This window comes from Gallus gallus, chromosome Z (genome assembly GCF_016699485.2).
Source record: "Gallus gallus isolate bGalGal1 chromosome Z, bGalGal1.mat.broiler.GRCg7b, whole genome shotgun sequence".
Lineage (NCBI taxonomy): Eukaryota > Metazoa > Chordata > Aves > Galliformes > Phasianidae > Gallus > Gallus gallus.
The window spans coordinates 50,727,604-50,748,048 of NC_052572.1; the positions used below are offsets into that span (position 1 = coordinate 50,727,604).

The 20,445-nt window shown below is 35.8% G+C and overlaps 1 protein-coding gene across 11 annotated transcripts in view; it reads right to left on the minus strand.

Moving 5' to 3' along the window:
- Nucleotides 1–20,445, minus strand: part of PAM (peptidylglycine alpha-amidating monooxygenase) — a 129,190-nt gene that overhangs the window by 12,839 nt on the left and 95,906 nt on the right. For 8 of the 11 annotated variants that reach the window (XM_040656382.2, XM_015280468.4, XM_040656376.2 and 5 more), the window contains 6 exons: nt 13,222–13,524; nt 8,814–8,943; nt 2,583–2,699; nt 1,983–2,055; nt 1,255–1,462; nt 394–594 (listed from right to left, as the gene is read on the minus strand). In XM_040656382.2, coding sequence (XP_040512316.1) covers nt 394–594; nt 1,255–1,462; nt 1,983–2,055; nt 2,583–2,699; nt 8,814–8,943; nt 13,222–13,524 — 1,032 coding nt within the window. The remainder of the gene's footprint in view (nt 1–393; nt 595–1,254; nt 1,463–1,982; nt 2,056–2,582; nt 2,700–8,813; nt 8,944–13,221; nt 13,525–20,445) is intronic. The other 3 variants (XM_040656387.2, XM_040656383.2, XM_040656384.2) reach the window with 1 other exon arrangement.

A 20,445-nucleotide genomic window follows, 5' to 3' on the forward strand; every position in this document is an offset into this window, starting at 1 on the left:
AGAAACTCAACACTTTTCTTGATGGCTTGGAAGCTCTTTAGTATGCTCTTTCTAATGGAGCTTGAAATGAATATTTTAAAACATAATTTCTAACGAATTATTGACTGTGCAGTCACTAGGAAGCAAACAATATAATCTACTTGTTGACATCACATTTAGGGAGCCTAATCAGTCATTTCTCAGCAGCAGAGATTTACGCAAGCTTCCCTTCCGGCAAATTGGAAAAACAGACAGCTCTAAAATTTTCCATTACATCAACACCACCTTGAAAGACAATAAATATCTGGCTGAAGATGCGTAATAGAACTCTCCATAAAATATTGTTTTATGTATATTGTGACACACTGGCATCACACAAGTACTTGAAATCTCAAGAACAGGAAAAAGAATTACCTGGAGCATATGAAACAGCAAACAACTCTCTTCCAAATGATCTGTGCTTTATCTCTCTTACGAACTCGCCTGTTTCTAATCGGAAGCACTGAATTCGACCATTTTCCCTGTCTGCAACACAGAGCTGACTCAGTTCAGGGATCAGAGCTAAGCTGTGGGGGATACGAAACTGTCCAGGTCCGGCTTTGCCTGAAGAACTCTCTGCAAAACAAAATATCCACAATACCAGTTGAAGTACACACTGAAACTGTCAGTTCTGCTTCAAATTATCAATATTTCATATAATGCAACAAAGCAGTGGGAAAAGAATAAACATTATTCCGTTCTTCAAGTAGTTTTACTCACTTAGGGAAGCTGTGATAGTCTTTCCCACTACCTTTGTAAAATCTGAATTTATGAAATGGCTATTCCTCTACAATATTTGGTAAAGCTTAGTCTCTGATTCCTCAGTCAGGCTGAAATGCAACTTGAGATGGATGAGATAAGGTCCTAAGTCTTAGAAAAATGGTGAAGGCTTAAACAATTTGAATTTTTTTTTTTTTTTTTTTTACAAAAAAGATATATTTTTTGGAAGTCAGAACAATTTATTGATACAAAAAGACATGCCAACACTTATGCTAAATGCATGCTAATAGGCTGCTGTATTTATGTTTAGTAAATATATAAATACCCACAACAACCAGTGGAATCAATAGGAGAAACCTGGAATCCAATGATAAAGGAAAAAAAAAAAAAAATCAACTGAGGCCTTGAAGGGATGATGGTAACAGAATTTTACAATTTTTTTAATAACATCAGCTATTTCAAGTTCATGATAACATGACTTGATGACAGCAGTGAAGAAGTACCAAGAATTCTAACCTTCTCCCCACTGCATGACGTACAATCCATTTGGAGAGAACTGAATGATTCGGCTGTTGCAGTAGCCATCAGATATGTAAACACTGCCAGTGACTGGATCCACGGCCACATCGGTTGGCTGACAGAAATGACTGTTGTCACTGCCTGGCTGCAGAGCTACTCCAAGGATCAGCAATGGTTCTTTTGCATCTGCTCCCAGTTTAAAAACCTTTTCAGTCAATGGGGAAGGAGAAGAGGTTTCAATTATGGAGGGTGAAAGAAGAAGACGGATGACTGCCAATAGAAAGTATATATATTATTCTGCATAAAATAATTGCATATACTAAGCACAACCTTAACATTTTGATTATGACATCTACCATCAGCTTTGTAACAGTTTTGATTCTCAGAAATTTCTTAACACAAATTTCTCATGATTACAGCAAACAGAACAGTCACACGTTCTGAGTTAGAGTGCACAAGAAAGCTGATAAGCAAAGATTTAGTAGAATAAGCAGTTTTCTTTTAAAAGAATAACTACTTTTAAACACGTATTTTTACTTCTGAATACCACGTTCAAATTACCCCGTAGGCCATAGGGACCAATTTCTGTGGGCATATTCTTAGTGTGTGTCTTAACAGACCTATGTAAATAGTTTACATCATAAGTTCACATAAATCTCGAAGAAAGCAAAGGAACAATAATGGCAAAATACTGATGTTCAGTTATTACAGCTTTACAAACGTACCTGATGGAGAGCTACATCAGTGACCCAGTAGTTACCATCTTTATCTATACTTAAACCATGCGGTAGATAAAATCTGCAAGTATAGAAGAATCAAGTTAAAAACGTCTGAGAATAATGATGTAAAGTAGATTTGAAGATTTCATTTTTTAATCATGAAATAGCAACATGTTTATCTTAATACATAAAAAAAATATTTTTTTATAAAGTACTGCCCTACAAACTAATAAAAAGATTTATCTAGCAGTACAAAATTTTATTTACAGGAGTGTCTCAAATCTGAAATTCTCTTTATCTCTGCCTTCTCAGTCAAGCTAACATTTGGTGACTATAAGGAAAATAAACGACGCGTTGCATTTCTGCTAACCTGACTGGCAAGTTATATGATATAAGTTGGAAGAAAGCAGATGTAATAAGAAGGTAAATGATTTGACTATTTGCTGATTTTTCTGTTGTTTAAAAAAACTCAAGAGGTTACAATCACACAATGCAATACAAAACAGATGTGAAAATGGGTTGGTGACTTTTCGGACTCAAATATATGGAAATGTTAACAGTTCTATTAGTAAAGGCAACAAAATCCACACAAACCACAAAACTTACAGATTTTTGCCTGTGGAACGCAGCAGCTTTGCATTACTTGGATTGAGAACAAGAATCGTGTTTTGTTCAATCGGTCCAAGTCCTCTTTGTTGATAAACAAATTTGCTGTCAAAAGAACTACACAAAAACATTGGAATACAAAGCCAGTATTAGAACAGTCCAGTGGTGACTAGTACACAAAAAACTTAAAGTCAGGTTTTGTATTTTAATTCCACTGTGGGAGACTTGACTTCTTTATTTATTATTGTATTGTTTTGTCTTGTTTTATTATTCTATGATCGTAAGAGTTCTAATACTGGGATGTCTGCATTTCCTACTAAGGTTACGACATCCCAATTCAAGGAGCACAAAACCAACTCAGCAACAATTAAAGATAACTCTAAAGCAAGTTGACAAACAAAAAATCCTTCCAAGTTTTTTATTGTTGTTGGGTTTTGTTGTTTTCTTCTTTGCTATGAGAAATAAAAACAACATAGTCTAAGTACAAACACAGTTAATCACCAGGGCATAATTACCAGTATGGACCAGTGTATATATATATTTCTCTTACCTGCAAAGCTCCACACACAATTTTCAAAGTAAACAGAATTTATTAATTAAAAAATTATTTAAACAATTACAACATTACTACGTATTCTGGACATTAAAAGACCAGAACTGATTAATGATCCAGACATCCAAACTGCCATACTTTGAGTAAAGAAAAAAAAAAATCAGCTGTTTGTATTCCTACAGAGAAGCTGGCTATTCTTTCAACCCACTGAATGCATCCAGCCTTCAGATGCTCTGTTAACCTTCATTAAAACACTGTCAACAAAATTTAGGCATAAATGTTAGAAAATGGTACTTGATTATGGACAAAAAATGTCGATAAATGACATGGTCTTTCCTCCTGCCTTATATTTTTAAGACCATTTTTAATCCCCCTACAAGAAACCCAGATGTGACTGATGCAACTTGCTAAAAAAAATATATATTTTGTAGTCACAGACAAGGCAAGGCTTTAAATTCTACAGTCCTAACAGCCTAGTCTCTCAAAAATATTAAATATTCACGTGTGTACGATTTTCATTGTGGAAAAGCAATACCAGCTTCATTTGTAACCAGAAAAACCTGTAAAATAATGCACTCAAGTTTATGCATAGACTATGATTAAAAAATAGTGTTTAGATATCGTCTTTACGTATGCTTACTATTTGTGGTTGCTTATTTATCTGCTGACAAAAATCAATATATCCTTTTCACTGGAAATGATCATGAACAAAATGTTACTAAAACTCTATTCAGAGCCCTTCCTGAACACTTTGCCAATATGCTATGGTGAGATGCACAGAATCACAGGATATTTGAGGTTGGTCTCATGGACCAACCTCAATATGGTCCTCTAGATCCTTTTGGTCCAACGCCTGCTCTGGAAAGGCCACCCAGAGCAATGTGCCCAGGCCCACGTACAGGCAGCTTCTGAAGGTCTCTAGGCCCCAGGGCCTGGACCTGTGCCAGTGCTCCACACCCACACAGCACATACGTGCTTCCTGATGATCAGAGGGAACTTCCTGTGGTCCAGTTTGTGCCCATTGCCTCTTGTCCTGTCCCTGGTCACCACAGGAAAGAGCCTGGCTCTGTCCTCTTTGCACTCTCTATTCTGGTATTTATACATATTGATGAGATCCCCACTGAGCCTTCTCTTCTTCAAGCTGAATAGCCCTAGCCCTCTCAGCTGCCTCATAGAAGGTTATACTCCAGTCCCTTCATCATCTTCACATACAGCACTCCAGGTGTGGTCTCACCAGTGCTGAGTAGAGGAGAAGGGTTTCAGCTTTTGACATGCTGGCAATAATGTGCTTAATGCAGTCAATTAGACTTTACAACAGCACAGACAGGCTGACAGCTCATGCTCAAGGGTAACAATACTGGCACATACACAATGGCCTACTAATGTTCATTTGCTTTTTTGGTAATGGCTTGGTAGTTTTTGCTTTATTCCGTATCATTATTGACAAAAATAATCTGTGATAAGCTCTCTCATTTTAAACAATTATTTAAAAAAATAAAAAAAAAACCAAAACCACAAAGTCTTCCAAAAGGCCCAACTCGCATTGCTTGATTTCAGTAAATGGCAGGGACCCAAGATCCTGATACTCCTAAGAACTTGCTGCAGGTACAGATGGCCACTGCAAAATCCATACTGGACAGACAGAACTAATGCTTGGCAGCAGTACAGCAGTTTCTAAGGTACTTGGCTACTGTTCTTTCTTCATGTATGCATGCTAAGATCTAGGTTTGGGGCTAAGAATCTTACTCCTGCCTTCCACAGCTGCATGATGGATGTTTGTTTGCTACCTATTATCGTTGCTAAAATGTGTTAGTTAACCCCACGTTAATGGATACAAGTGAAAACAGCTGAAGCTCAAGCTCTGTGGAGACTGTTAGTATTAATCAGCACAGCTAATCACAGAAGAGAATCTTAGTGAGGGTACGTATTCTACAAAAACAACAGTAACAAGAAGAAAAACAAGATTCTATCTCTGACTAGTTGGACAGCTTAAAAAAGCTGATCAACTTTCCTTATTACTATTCTGGATCCTAGAAACAGCCTTGCCCAGAATTCTAAGCTTTCCCTGTTAGTAACTACTGAGCTCTTCTGGGAAATGAGTGCTTTCAGCATAAATATGAGACTGCACAGTATTTTCAACGGAAGCTTAGTGAACACTGAAACGAGGGTATGTCATGGAATTTCGTGCATCTTCTCCCCGTAAAATATTCTTTTCTAGGAGTTAGACTAGTGTGCTACAGAGCGTCTCGTTCTAGGGCTTAAGACCATTTTACGCAGTAGTCAGCGTTTCATTTTTATTTGATAAATGGGAATAAAAAATATTGCTAGTTTAAAAACAAAAACCAAACAAAAGAACTGAACACCTTGCTGTTAAACATCATACTGCTCTGCTCCTATCATGGTTTTCTATTAGGTTCTGCAGTTTCATATCAAAGGACAACCAAAGAATGTCACAACTTCTAACTTCAAATTCCAATATAATTTCACAGCTGTTTTTTTGCTTCTCAGCTGGACACTTCATACTAATATAAACAGTTTAGTACCACATTTAGTGTTTTTCTGGCGTGCTATGTATTAAGCTTAGACAGATCACCTGACCTCACAGCCCTTGAAAGTAAACCCAGAGCTCTATTTTTAGTCAATATCCAGACTAAATTAAACCTACCCAGCTTGTCAGAAACACAATAAAGATGTTCAAGAAAGATTTTATATTCCTTATTATGTTTTTTATAATTTGCTCCCACAGTCAATCTTTTTTCATCACGAAACCCAAAAACTTTCGAATGATTAATTGCTCAACCAAATCATTGTTCCACCTTTTTGAATTGCACACTGTACATACAGCATGAAAGATAGAACTGAAAACAGTACGTGGTAAGAGAACGTGAATAATTTAAAGGGATTATTATTATTTTAGTTTTTTAAACTATGCCAAGAACTAAGAGCCACTGAAAAGCTGCTACTGTATTATAGGACTTGTCATTGTGTAACTGTTTCTGTGCTCCAAAAGCAGACTGAAGTTGCCTTATAACACATCACAGACCATTCATTCAGCTACATTTAGTTGAACAAGGATCCAGCTTTTATGGCATATATTAATAATGCAGTGGAAACATTTGTGCAGTTTCTAATAGCACAGATTTTTGGTTTTTTTTTTTGTTTAATTTGTTCCTGTACTATGCTGGTGAAGCAATAAAATAGAAAAATCCTGAGCTTTCAGGCTCAATTCATCATGTTTAATATCTGCTAAGAAAAATCATACTCATTTACTTGTCTATTTCCTGCTATAATGATAAACATTAACTTCCAAGTTAACTTCTTATCCCTACACATATAAAAGTGACAGGAATGACACGATTACTTTGATACAAAGGAGCATCGATTGTATTAGGCCCCTGAACTTGGAAATGAGGTAACTGATGGGGACAGTAAAGAGGAAGCAGAAATAAGAAGTCATAAGAAGATGAACTAAGAATGAACACACTCTGTTTGCAAAAGGAAACTGAACAATACTGGATGAAGTGCTTAGGCAGCAGATACAATACTTTTTTGAAACTGACTTTTTCCATACAGTGTGCAACCATTGAACTCCAGAATTCACTGATAACGGTGTAAAGATTTCACAGGGATTCCTAAACTATAAACAAGCTGGCACACTTGTTGATGGGCAGAACATAAATCATTGTTCTACTGCTACAGAACATAAATCATTGTTTCTGGGCAGCCCCCATAACAACAGGCTACAACTACTCAGTATATGTGCAATGGCTGCTGTCTAGGACTGGGCTGAGTAAGGAGAATCTTTTGAACCCAGTATAGTCATTAAAAGATTTGATACATCAAGAGATTTTAGACCTATGCCAGTGCCTCACTACTCTCTGAAAAAAAATACTTTTTCCCTTTTATCTGATCTAAAACTACCCTCTCTGTTAGTTTAAAACCATAGCCCCTTCTTCTGTCACTAAAGCCCTTAGTTAGAAGTCTCTCTCCACCTTTCTTATAAACTGTTTATCACAGTAAGGTCTCACCAGCGCGTTCTTTTTTTCTAGGCTGAACAGCTCCAATACTCATAGCCTCTGGATGGTTCCCCTTCCCCTCTAAAAGGTCAACTGCATCATGCAGCTTGGTGTCACCTGCAAACTTGATGAGGGTGCAGTCAATCTCAGTATCTGTGTCAATAATATAGATATTAAACAGTATTGGTCCCAGCATGGATACCTGAGGAACACTATTCATTACTGGCCTCCATGTGGACACTGAGCCACTGGCTTTAAATCTTTGGGTAAGGCCATCCAGACAATTACTTATCCTTCTAAAGAGTCCATTCATCAAACTTAAAGTTTAAACTCTGTAGGCTTTCTAAATTCTGCTTTGTCTCATACTCCAATTTTTCATTCTGGGCTGTGGATACACCTCAGTTGCCAGAATCCCGAAAACATACATTTCAGAAGTGAGAAATGAATAACACTATCAGTATATTTTCAAATATTTTTTCAGTACTTTTTTCAGTGACACAAAGGGCAGAATTTGAGTTCATCTGTAGGATGACAAGGAAAAAAACCCCAAAAAACAGTACCAGCATTCACTTGAAGAGGGTTGCTTGAAGTTGCAGTATGAGTCACTGTTTCAAATTTGTCTATATTTATTTACACTTGAGCTGGAGAGATCACAGGTACAATGCACAAGAACATAAATCATTGCCTGATCTTCTCCATTATGTTATCTAGCTTTTACCCATAAATTAGTATTCTAAGCATCATTTTACTGTAAGGCTGAGAAAACTGCTCCAATTTTTGAAAAATACCTTAAAGCAAAGGAACTGAAAAGAAACAACCCTACTGTTTAGCCTTATAGTTACATACACGGGAAAGAGAGGCTCAGGAAAATTAGAAAAGCAAATTCACTACCTACACTCTGTTAAAAGCTATTATTAATTACTTACAGTGTTCTGGTACAATTTGATGCAGATTTTGCACCTGCAGTTAAATATGCTGTTTAAAAGTGAAAGACAGCATTCTATAAACAGGGACACCATACTCTATTGGGAATGTTCTGTCCTGAGATGATATATTTTCGGGTGTATTAAATACTAGAAAAATAGCTTTTCTTCTCATTTTGAGATGACAGTAGTTTTTAACTAAGTCGGTAATGAAAACATGTTCTCAGCACGTTCTCTTTAAGAATCCTTTTTTTTTTTTTCCCCCAGTGGATCTAAAGACAGATGCACTCAATTTGGTTCAGATGAACCAAAGCTAGCTCTGCATGTCTTAAACCCAGGCATTAATAGCAGTAAATCTTACTAAAATATCATTCTCCCAGGCTAGTTAATCCAGACAACAACATGGAGAAGCAGGGATAATTAATTCAAGTGAAGATCACACTAATTTGAGTATGCAGCTTTGGAACCTACTGTCCAATGATCTTAATCCTCAGAGACATGTTCTTACTGTCTAAAGTTCTAGCAACTCCATAAATGACACTTGTCAGTCACAAGCTCTGAGCCTCCTCAAGGCACTTTCAGCCGAAGAGCTGAATTTTAAATAGCAAAGGATCTGCACAAAGAGCTGAATCTTAAATAGAAAAAGATCTGCAATATACTCTGTTTTGTCAAGAAGATACTCAAACAGCATACACCAATTTGATCTTTTAACATGTGATTCTGCAAAGGATCTACTTACTTTTCATCCCAAACATGATCACCTCTGTGGAAGACAACTAAGTTATTCTCAGGGTCCAGAGCCAAACCAGAAACTTGGCCTAGTTTGAGGTCTAACCCTGGCCACTCCATAGCCTCTTCTATGTGGAAATCTGATCAAAGAAACAAAGAAAAGACATTAATGCAGCATATTTATTAAAAAAACAACCCATGAAATTGGTAAACAGGAGTGCTTGATATCCTATGAATATTATCTTACATGCATAATTTTCATGAAAACACTGCAATTCAATTCCAAGCATAATTTTATTGCAGTACAGCATGCACAAACACTGGTATCCTGCTATTTGTAGGAACATATATTTCAAAACTGCTACTGACTTCATTCTTCTGTGTCTTGTAAGCATACAGGCACACAGACTCTAGATGTTTGAGAAACTCTGTAAATACTTTCTAACACTGATCAACTACAGAAACACACAACTGTTATCAAATACATATATATGTACTATAATATATATATATAATTTTGTATTATATATATATAATTATACATACTGTATGCATATAAAACTATATAATTATATAATATTACAGGCATGAATAGGAAACAGAAGTCTAAGTCTGATGAAAGAAATGAAGGGCATAATATCACTATTTACAAATTAGGACACTATTTAAGAACAAATGCTACGCAGTTTTGACTAACACAAATTTGATCTTCATACAAAATCAGAAGTTCAGGAATTAGGCAAGTGAGCCACTGCCAAACTGTTGGATACTTCCTGCATATGTCTTAAATTGTAAAACTCCTCAATGAAAATTTGAAAAACACAGAAAAACACAGCTGTAACTTTAAGATTAAAATTAGAAATGTAAGAAGTTGCTTCAACCCCTGTTGTATGTAAAAATTGACTGACTGATTAAAAGCATGAACAGAGAAAGTAAAAAATTTGGAAAAATCACAGAGTGTTGACTAAGAGAATTAATTTCTCACAAATACAGTGCTTAATAAGAAATCAAAAAGAGGTTATTTTGCATTGCTGCTGCATTATGAAAGAAAAAATGAGATGGGACACAATCCCCAGAATTGTCAGATCACAACCTCTGTAACCCGATAACCATAACCCCCACTTCCTTAATACTGGGAAGAGATGAAGTCTGAGGAGTAACAGATGTGGAGGACAGAAAACAACCTTCTACAATCTACTGCAGGAAAAGAGAAAAATAGTGCTGAAACCTAGCTCAGACTAACAGATATTTTATCTTTGTAGTTTTAGATAACACAGTAGGTTACAGAGAAACCAAGGCAAATCTAAAACAGTCATCATCTGCTGTGAACACAAACAATGAAACAAATTATATCCTAATCTGTAGTAGTTTTAGTCTAAAAAAAAAAAAAAACCCCAAAAGCTTCAAGCTAGAAGAACTGTTGAGAAAAAAAAAATTACACATATTCAAAACACCCACAGTACTTCTGTACAGTACAGCTCATTAAGAGCAGGCACAGTGCCAGGTACACTTGCCTGCACCAGGACAGTAGGGTTTCAAAAGGAATGAAAGGATGCAAATCCAGTGTCACTTGTCCATCTCATACTTAGGCACATCTAATGTTTTGATGTTCCTTGATCACTAAGACTTTTCAAAAAAAAAAATCTAGAACACCTGAAAGTCTAAACACAGAAACATACATTTTGGTCTTTGTAAAACTCAGTTTCCCAAAAGTCATTTACTACGAAATACAAAATGTTATTGTTCTTTTTAAAAGACTAGATTTCTGATGGGTAAAAGCAATAAAATAATAGAATCACTTAGGTTGAAAATGACCTTGAAGTGAAATAGTTTTAACCACAAGAACTTTGCATTTTCTTTCAGTTTTTCAAAATTCATTTATTATGTTTTTTTTGCCCTTTGCCAGCTCCTCACAGGAAGCCCTCATAAAAAGGTGTATCCAAAAGGGAATTTGCTTTTCTTACAAAAGCTTGCATGCTAAATTCATACTTCATACGCCTGAGACTATTATTAATTCCCTTACAAAAGCAGCCCACAGACCAGTTACATATGAAACCAAACAATGACTTATACCCATTAAAATAACTTAAAAGTACAGCTATACAACAATCAGTAGTTTTGTTGTAAATGTGATTTCTAAACTGAGGATCAGATCATCTGCATAGTAATTCTTTTGATTCAATAACGTTATTAAGAATTAAAAAGACTTCCAAAATGCAAATCAGCTTCTAACCTCCCTAGAATTGAAAGGATAAAGCCTCTATTCATCAGTTAAATTGCAACTTATTCCCCTGGCAGGTCTTAACTGTACAAATTTTGTGCATTCACTTCATTTACTCCCTGCCCCCATAGCTGTCATCTACATTTTGACAAATGTAAACAAGAACTCTAAAAGGAGTTTCTAAAATTGGGAAATTACACTGTTAGCTACAATTAGAAGAGGTAATTGTGCTGTTGCCCTGATATGGAACAACATGACTGACCAATGAACAGTCACAGAGTAATAATATAACAGTGCAGGAAGAGCAGTAGCATCAACTTATAGACATCATATTTACAACCACCTTACTTACCTGGTCACTAGAAGTTTCACATCAGTCACATGTTAAAAAAAAAAATAGAATACTTGGCAAGGCTAAAAATATTAAACTTTTACAATTCTGGTAATTGTTAAGCAGTTAAATGAAATTAATGTTATAATTTGGCAGAAGCCACAGTCTTCTCGTAAGGAGCAGAAACTTTTTAATTCATCATAACAATTTTACGAAGGGGGCAATGTTTCTTTTCGTTAAATCATCGCAACTTAAAGCCTTAGATCTTCTTTCTCTATTAGAGAAAAAAAACTGTCAAAGAAGCAAGGTTCTGTTCTCTAGTATGTGTAGATCCAAAACAAAACCTGAATGTGATTAAAGACTTTATTGCACTAAAAATTTTACCAAAAGATGGCGCTGACAGCTTCTGCTGTTCAGAATTTCTGTAATTAGCTGCATGAGAAACACTAGAAAAGAATGCTAACATCATTTCAGTTCTGCTTTATCTCAGAATTGCACCATTTAGAAGTCCATTTATTAGCGCTCCACCAACATGTTCCCCTCAGATAAATACACAGCAACTAAAGTATCAGAGTAAACACTTTCTACAGTCAGAGTTAATGCCATATGGTGTTGCAAATAAGGCATTTATTCAGTTTGCTGACACTCCTTCATCTGAACCAGTTAAAACAAAGAATTTTCCAAGCCTTTTTCCTTCTGCACATCACTTGTGATCATTCTGAAGTTAACAAAATGGTTTTGCAGAAATATACACATTACCCTTCCAGCCATTTAATTGCACTGTTGCTTACAGAATCACATTTAACACTTGTTAGGCACATGACAATAACCCAACTGTGTTTTTTTTTTTTTTTTTTTTTGCCTCTACACTAATAATTTGACAGGCTTTCATTTAACCAGCTAAAATAAGAGAACACTGGAAAGTCCCTAGCTTTGGCTTTCCATTTAATACATACCTAGGACTGTGCTGAATTTGAATACCGTAACAAAAGCTCACATAATGCTACATTTTGAATAGAAATAAAGAATCAAACGAATTATGTATAATTGTATACAACAGTACTTTGAAACATCAAGCTTGGTGGTTGCAACATAAAAGCAAGCATGTGCTGCTGTAACTTACGCATACAGATGACTTCCATGCATACATATCAGTTTCTTTTATAAGATACTGATCACATGCTGCATTATCTGGCTTTCCACATTAGCAAAACTAAGCACAATCACACAGACAAAAATGCAAGTAAAACAAACACAACACTTCCAAGGTTTCTGCTGTCATAGAAACCTGAAGGGAATTAATTATAATCCTAGTATAATGAAACAGCCTGTCCAGGAATATTAGGATAGCCAAAGCCAATTTATAATGAATATTTCAATTCTGAAGATTTTTTCATCATTAACTTCAACTATTTTGGAATGAGAGAAAAACAGCTGATAGAATTACAGCAACAAATCTCAAAATCCTGTGTCTGGAAAACCAAAGTAAATCCGAAAAATAAAAGTACAGCAGTTATCTCAGTGACTACTTCACAGTGATTAACTGTATTAAGAAAACTCCTCGCTCCCTGTGATCAGTATGTACTTTTGGTTTTAGCCTCTTTTAGCACTATTGATAAAAAATCTTTAAGTCTTAAAATTGGAAAAAAAACCTCTATGATCCAAATAGTAACGGTATTGTTTTTCACAAGAGGGGGAAGAAAACAATGAAACCCCTCTCAAAAAAAGGCAGAACATTTCCACAATTGGGAAAGCTGTTATACAAAATACATCCAAGTATCAACTGATATTCCCTTCAGATTTGCTAATGTGGATCACAGCTCTCACATACAGCATTTCACTGTATAAAATTAACCCCTAACCCACCTCCTGTATTTTCTTTTTCCCAGCTTCCCTCACCATGCTTAGGCTGTTGTAAAGGAAACTGTTTGTTTTCTGGTGGCCTCAAGGTAGACTCTAGTCTGTGAAATTTGTGAATTCTGTCTCTGACAAGAACAGCACTGTCCCTCTCATGATTTGTGATCTCTCTGGCAAGGTCCTTCTTTTGGACTACATTAGCAATCTCAGCTACAAGATCTGATTCTGCCTTTTCTGTAGGGTTTTGTTTATGCACGTGAACAACATCTTCCCTTTCTCCTAGCAGCTTGGAAAGCAGTGAATAGAAATCACCTGTACAGAAAAGAGAAAAGAGGAGAGGAGGAAAAAAAGCCCAAAACAACAATTATAACAGATCAGTTTTAGAAAATTTCAGCAAAGCACATGTAACATAGTTATTCAAACAGTCATTGTCAGTAGTAGCATTAGAGAGAATTGTGTCTCAGGAATAAAATGAGCCAATCCAGTGGTATGAAAAATTGCTGCCAATTCATTATAATCTCTCATTTACACATAGAAGTCTACTTATACATGACATTTTGACATCCAAAACTCATTACTCCTGTACATATGTCCTTGGGGAAAATAAAAAGGATGTATATAATCGTAAGATTATTTATCTAGATTTGAGCAATTACCTAGATTTGCAGGGTACTGCTGACTTTGTTTTTATATAACAGAAGTGTAAAAACTCTATAGTTATTCACTTGTAAAGAGAATAATACACAGTCACAATACATGCCAAAGTACATTCCTCTGAAATCTGTCACCACGTAAGGAGCTTAGTCTGAAAGAGAATAAAGCTTCACAACTGCAAACAGATTCCACATAGCAGAAAGAAGTCTCATAACTGAAACACAAAGTGGATCTCTTAAATATTCCAGTACTAATTCAGCCTGGGTCTTGCCCTTCCCCTCCCTGCAAATAAGAATGGACCTCAGCCACAGATTCAGCTAGTAACACAGGGAACAGTACTCTCCCATTTACAGTCATTGCTACAACTGTCTTAGACAAGTATCTTAGTGAATTCCAGAGTAACAGCTCAAAGGACGTGACCCAAAATTAACTATGCAAAGTCCACAAGAACAATCTTCTTCACAAAATATTCAAGCCATTCAAACTGTTTTGGCGATGTCCATTTTCAACTTTTTTTTTGGTGGGATTTAATAAAAATGATGACAAATGTATATCCTACCAAACAGGAGGTACACAACTTGTTTATGCAGTAAGCTCAAACAAGCACCTTGGCTACCAGAAACTATGATCGGTTCTGTTATGAACAACAGAAGCTACATGATTTGAAGAGAAAGAAACATCCAATACGCATACAGATTTGATTCAAACAAGTATACTTCTATTTCAAGAAATAATAACTCATGATCAAAAATTTGCATTATTTCATATGCATCACAGGATGAAAAAAAAATATTACTTAGGTAAGAAAAACTGTAACTATTACAGCTTTCACCAAGAAAAGAGAATCCAAAACCACCTCTTGCACCCTGGAAATTATGTCTTTTGAAAACATCCTTAAGAGGATCTGTCATATTTATAAACAGGTCCTACTTCAATGATGTTGAGTAGCACTCTACTCAGTGTCCTTGCAAATGGAATATCCCAGGTGAAAATTCCTGTCAGAAAATAATTACTGAAGTAACAGGGCCAATTTCAAAGAAATTAAATGAACAAAGCAAATTAGGTAAGAGAAAAAACTGTGAAGTTATTTAAAAAATATGAATTATTTGCTTCAAATACTATTATGGAGCCTGAATGCTTCACAACCCTAATAATGTCATTCAACTAGTCCAACTACTAACTAAGAACTAACTAAGAAATCTAGACATTCAAGTAGTATGATATAATGGAAACTTTGAATAAATACCATATTTACTTTAAGAAACTTCTGTAACTATTTTAATCAGGCTCAGTAGCCTCTGAAAGTATCCAGGAATTTGTGATGATGCAGGAACACATCTGGAATTTCCTTTATATAGAAACATTTGGTATTAATGTGGTATTCATTAGCCTTACCTATACATTTCCACCATTTTAGAAATTAAGCCAAGTTCCTAAGTACAAACATTTTGATTTTACCCATGGATGAAAGGAGATCTGTAGAAGAAAAAAAAAGTCTGCTGACTTCTTTTTATGCAATCATTTCCAAAATAGAGGACTGAATGGCAAAAGGAGCATCCTTAATGTGTTGATACAACCGTGAACAACCTGTCCAAACCAGCAAGTCTGGTGCTTTTCCAGAACTTTTTAAGCAACTTTAGCGTTCCTTCTTAGTTCTGTATCAACAGTTAGTTCAGTTGATTAATTTGCTTGTAGGTCTTGGTTGCAGTAAGAACAACAATATGTTACAGTTTGTAAAAAGGTTTCAGAATCCTAACTCACAACTCATACACTCACTATTTACAAACAAACAAGTCTGCCAGCTTCCTGCTTTTGCCACAGACACTGCATTCTAACTCCACTGTGCAGTACTTGATATAGAACAATTAACTGACTTTCTAAAACAGATGCTGCTTTATTTTTCTTACATACTAAAGAAAGAGGTAGGAAAAACTCTTCATTTTACCTGTCTGAAATTAGCTTCTCTTACTACAAAACAAATAGCTGCTCAGTGGAGGATAAGAGCTAAGAACAACAACAAAATCTGACATAAAAACAAGAAAAGCCCAGAGAATCATTGTAAGAACAAGATGTTTTGAGGGATAATTCTAGCATCTTCACAGGAGGGGAAGGGATGCAATTCCAAATAAATTGATTTAGTTTTCTCCAAGCACCAATTGTAAGAGACATTAACAACATTCCAACAGTAATGAGTGGGGGGGTTTCAGAAGCTCACTGTCAGTGGCTACGGATATTTTCCAGACTGAGTCCTACTAGTGCTAAGGAGGGGTATCGTAACCATCACACTTGAGAGTATTTAGGGACTGTCTGAATGTATAAAAAAAAAAGTGTGTGCCTCACAGAGTGAAAGCGCTGTGAAATGGAGCTGCTCAAAACCACCATCTTTAGCTTAAGTGTGTCTCTTTGACAAAATAAGAAATCTCTACTCCTAGGGTTCCAATGGACATAAGCGAATCCCACAGATCTGCTCAAAAGCTCCAGATGCTCAGCATAAACAGCAGGCCTGAATTCTTGCTTATTGTAGACATCTTTACACTACTCACAGTATTTATGAAGGAGAAAGGATGCACGCAGATATGAGCGGGAAGCACTGAAGGTTCCTGGTTACTAAGTGTAACCAGCTCCTCTCTGAATTTCATATATTTGCATGGACACCCTGTATTATCTGGAACCAGACTTTCTCAGCTTTATTTATAAACCACATGCAGACTCCAACCAATATGACAGAAACATCATTTTAAGAAGTTATTCAGAATTCACCATAGATAACTTTCAAAGAGTAGACTTCTTGTCTCTGACTAACAGTTGGATCTCAGCATGAAATATCCAGTAAATGTCAGAAGAACTACTAATATTATTTCACAGCTGTTTTGTACTAGCCAGAACAGCTGAAGGTTGTTGCCTGTCTGAAGACACTCAGTGGGAAAGGAACACCAGCAAGATACACCACATTATTTGTTTGGTTTTGTCTGAGATGAGACAGTGTGACATTTAGAGTATCACTGTATGGCTAGAAGACAATGTGGATGAAGGCACAGCTTGTTCTTGTTGAGATAACTGAAGTCTAGCATGATATTTTTTTTTCCTTACAACTCAGTGCAGTTTCAGGGAAGCTGACTGTCTAGATTAGTTTCAGAGAGGATACTTCCATGCACTTCATGTTTAAGCTACCAGGACACTTATCTCTGTTTAATACAGTACGAGACAACTGGCTCCAAATAACTAGTTTTATCTGTTCTAAAGATAGAGAAGCTGTTAAAACCAACATCTCCAGAACAACAAAAAAATCCAGAAGCACAGTACAGTAAGTTTAACCTTAAGTTCTATGTCAGTTTGATGTCAGCAACAGAACCTGACCTGATCTCTACAGAGTGCTGAATTAGTTGAAGATAACAAAACTGTTTAGTATGTTAAGTTTAGCATGTTGACCACCACAGTCTGGAAAGAATCCTGATGGTGTTGAACTGTCCAGGACTAAAACCAGTCTTCTTTTTTCATCTCTACATCATTTCTGTCTGTGGTTCTTAAGTTGCACCATCATAGCATTGGAAGTACTAGTTTCTGCTCTGGATGAAGTTTCCAGCCATGGTGCTGCAAGATCATTTTGACATTTGAATGTGTGGCTGTTAAGACATACAGGTGAAAACTTACTTTACCAAATTTTAGAAAAAGGCAGGAACATTCTAGTGGTGCCTGAAAATTCTCATCTCCAAAACATGTATTTGTCTCATAACATCTGTGTAGCTTTACTGAGACAGGCCTGCTACTCTGTCCCTGGCTATTTTCAACTTCTGTTAGGAATAAAACTGAAGTGGCTTTCAAACACCACGCCTTGTGACACAATGATATCTTGCCTAGAAATAACCAGAATTGAAGTAATTGAGAGCAAAAGTCTAGTAAGCAGTTCGCTACAGTGACAGGGGACCACTATTGCAAGGCTGGTCAGAGTGTTGCTTCAGCTCAGGTGGTTGTAACAAGATTGTGAATACTTGTTTTGAAAGACATTTATTTTGTGCATGTCTAAATATATACAGAGCCAGCAATGACACTCCTTCTGAACTACAGTGTTTCAGTCTTACAATTACAGTAAGGGATAATCCCTCATAGATAGCTTTAGTTTTTCTAATTAACTCCAAATAAAATATTGTGTATTCTGAAACTGCATATTTCTGTCTTATCAGGAAGTGCTTCAGTTTGTTGTTTTTGCAAAAATAGTGAGCTGAAGAGGTGAAATTAGGGTCCAAATGATATGCATTCCAATAACAACATCACCTCACCTTAAATCTCAGGGAATAATTAAGTACTACGTTAAAAGAATGTACTCTCACATCAGAGGAAGGGCCCTTAAGATGAACAGCTATCCTACTGACAACAAAACCAAAATATGGCTGTCAGCGTCACCTTTGTGACTATGCCCTCATAACTAAATAACTTCCAAATAAGTATGTATCAGTATTCAATAAAATCAAGTTTCATTTTCTGTATCTGTTTAAACATACCTTTTTTTTTTTGTTCCTACATGAAGGTAGTTGACTAAAACAGACACACATGACATAACATTGCTGGTAGAAAAGAGGGGGAGAAAGGTATGGAAAAACACTGCAGAAGTGATTAAAATCTAATGCCTGCTTAAGGTGACAATGGACAAAGTTTGAGATAATGGGCCAAAACAATTTTCAAAATGGTTCATAGTCCATTATTTTTCATACTGATTTGACCTATTGTTCTGATGAAAGGACTAGAACGTTTCCAGAGAATTAACAACTATTAAGTAAGGTTGTTTCTTTCTGAAGGGATCTGAAGAAGCTGTTGGTTGCCATCACTGTGCCATAGAAGACAGAACACCCAAACTGACACATCTGAAGAACGGAAACTTTATCTGCTCTCAAGCCATATATAAGCAGCTTATAAGAGAAAAAAAACTTGTGGAAGTAAAGGTTAAAAAAATGACATAAGTTTTTGTTGGAAGTAATATTATTTCCTGTCTTACTATATGTCTACGAGTCCCTCAGAAGAGCTTTTACTACTACCTCAGTGTAAATGTAGCCTCTTTATTTTTACTTTCTTCTGACAGTTGAATTAAAAGAAAAAAATCTGTTCATGTATGAAGCTTTTGTGAGCCCAAGAACAGTTTATAATCTCACTAGATTTTGTAACTGGCAAACATGGACTTAAACATAAGGGATAGTCTCTCTCCTCTTCACTTAGGAATTACAACAAGTAACCCTGTAGTTACTTAAGATGACAAAGTAATTCTCACTTGAGAAATAAATTTTGGTAAAGATCGAGGTTTCCTCATCATCAAGTAAGAATTTGATGTTCCAACTCAGAACTGGAAGAAGTTCATTCCAAAGCAAAACAAAACGCTTCCTCATGGAGTGTAACAGTGCTGCAAGGAGAATTTCTGCAGGACCAGAACTACTTTTACTTTTATTATTATTATTTTTTTTTAATGCAATAATAATATTTAAAAAGATAGATAAGTATGCCTGTTACAAGTAGCTGTTGCTGACTTTATTCCCTTAAATTTACCCTTCCTTCTTTTACCCTTTTCAGGGTTAGATGTAATTTATTCTCAGCATATGAAATATTACATTCCTCCACAACTGTGTGCACTAATGACCACTAATGCATTTTGACTTTCAGGAATACTGACTGCCATGTTTGCTAGTTTCTCAATTGCCTTAAACTCTCCCTTTCTTCCTGAACAGTACTAATTTACTGACAAGCACCAATCATTTTGCTACAAACAAATATATTTATCACCTACTTTCAAATGAATAGTAATAAACAAAAATGCTTTTACACTCAATTTTGCTGTGCTTAGTGAGATATATTTAACAAGTTTGTAACTCAGGAGCACAGAATGCCAATTTCACCTCAAATTTCTATTCTACATAGCACTGATTTGTAAATACATTTTTTGTCGCTGTACTGCATGTATGTTATGTTTATTAAAGAGGAGTTCTGCTTTCTTCAGCCCCCCCCCCCTTTTTTTTTTTGAGATCAACAATTATGCCTCAGTTTAAAAAAGAAGACATGCAACTCATTCGAGCATCCATAAAAATAACAACCATGTCTCTGAACTATTCATAGACTGATACAGTGTCTACTTCCCATTTCCTCAGACAAGCTAAAGATCTTACAAGCAGTTTTTGCAGTCATTCCTTATTAAGCATTCCTTCAGCATTACAAGAAATACCTAAGCAAAGAAGAAAAACCAAGCAACAAACAGTTAAGACTATAACACACAATTTAAAATTACTTCTTTCCATGCTTGTTATATTCATCTCCTGCTTAGGTATGTACCCAATACCACTTGCAACTTTTTGCTTAGATCTATCGTTTCTTCCCTGCTGTGCTGAAAATGCTTTTGTCAAGATTATGAATACTCTTACCTTAACCTAATTGAAGGCTAATCTTTTACTTAGAGATTACGGCAGGATCTAGTAGCCCTGAAACAAATTGCAGATTTTGAATCTTCCTATTTCTAATTGTCAAACTGTAAGTATTATTCCTAGTACCTCTCAGAAGCATTTGCTGCCAATTTTAATTCAGACACTTTTCCTTCTGCACTCC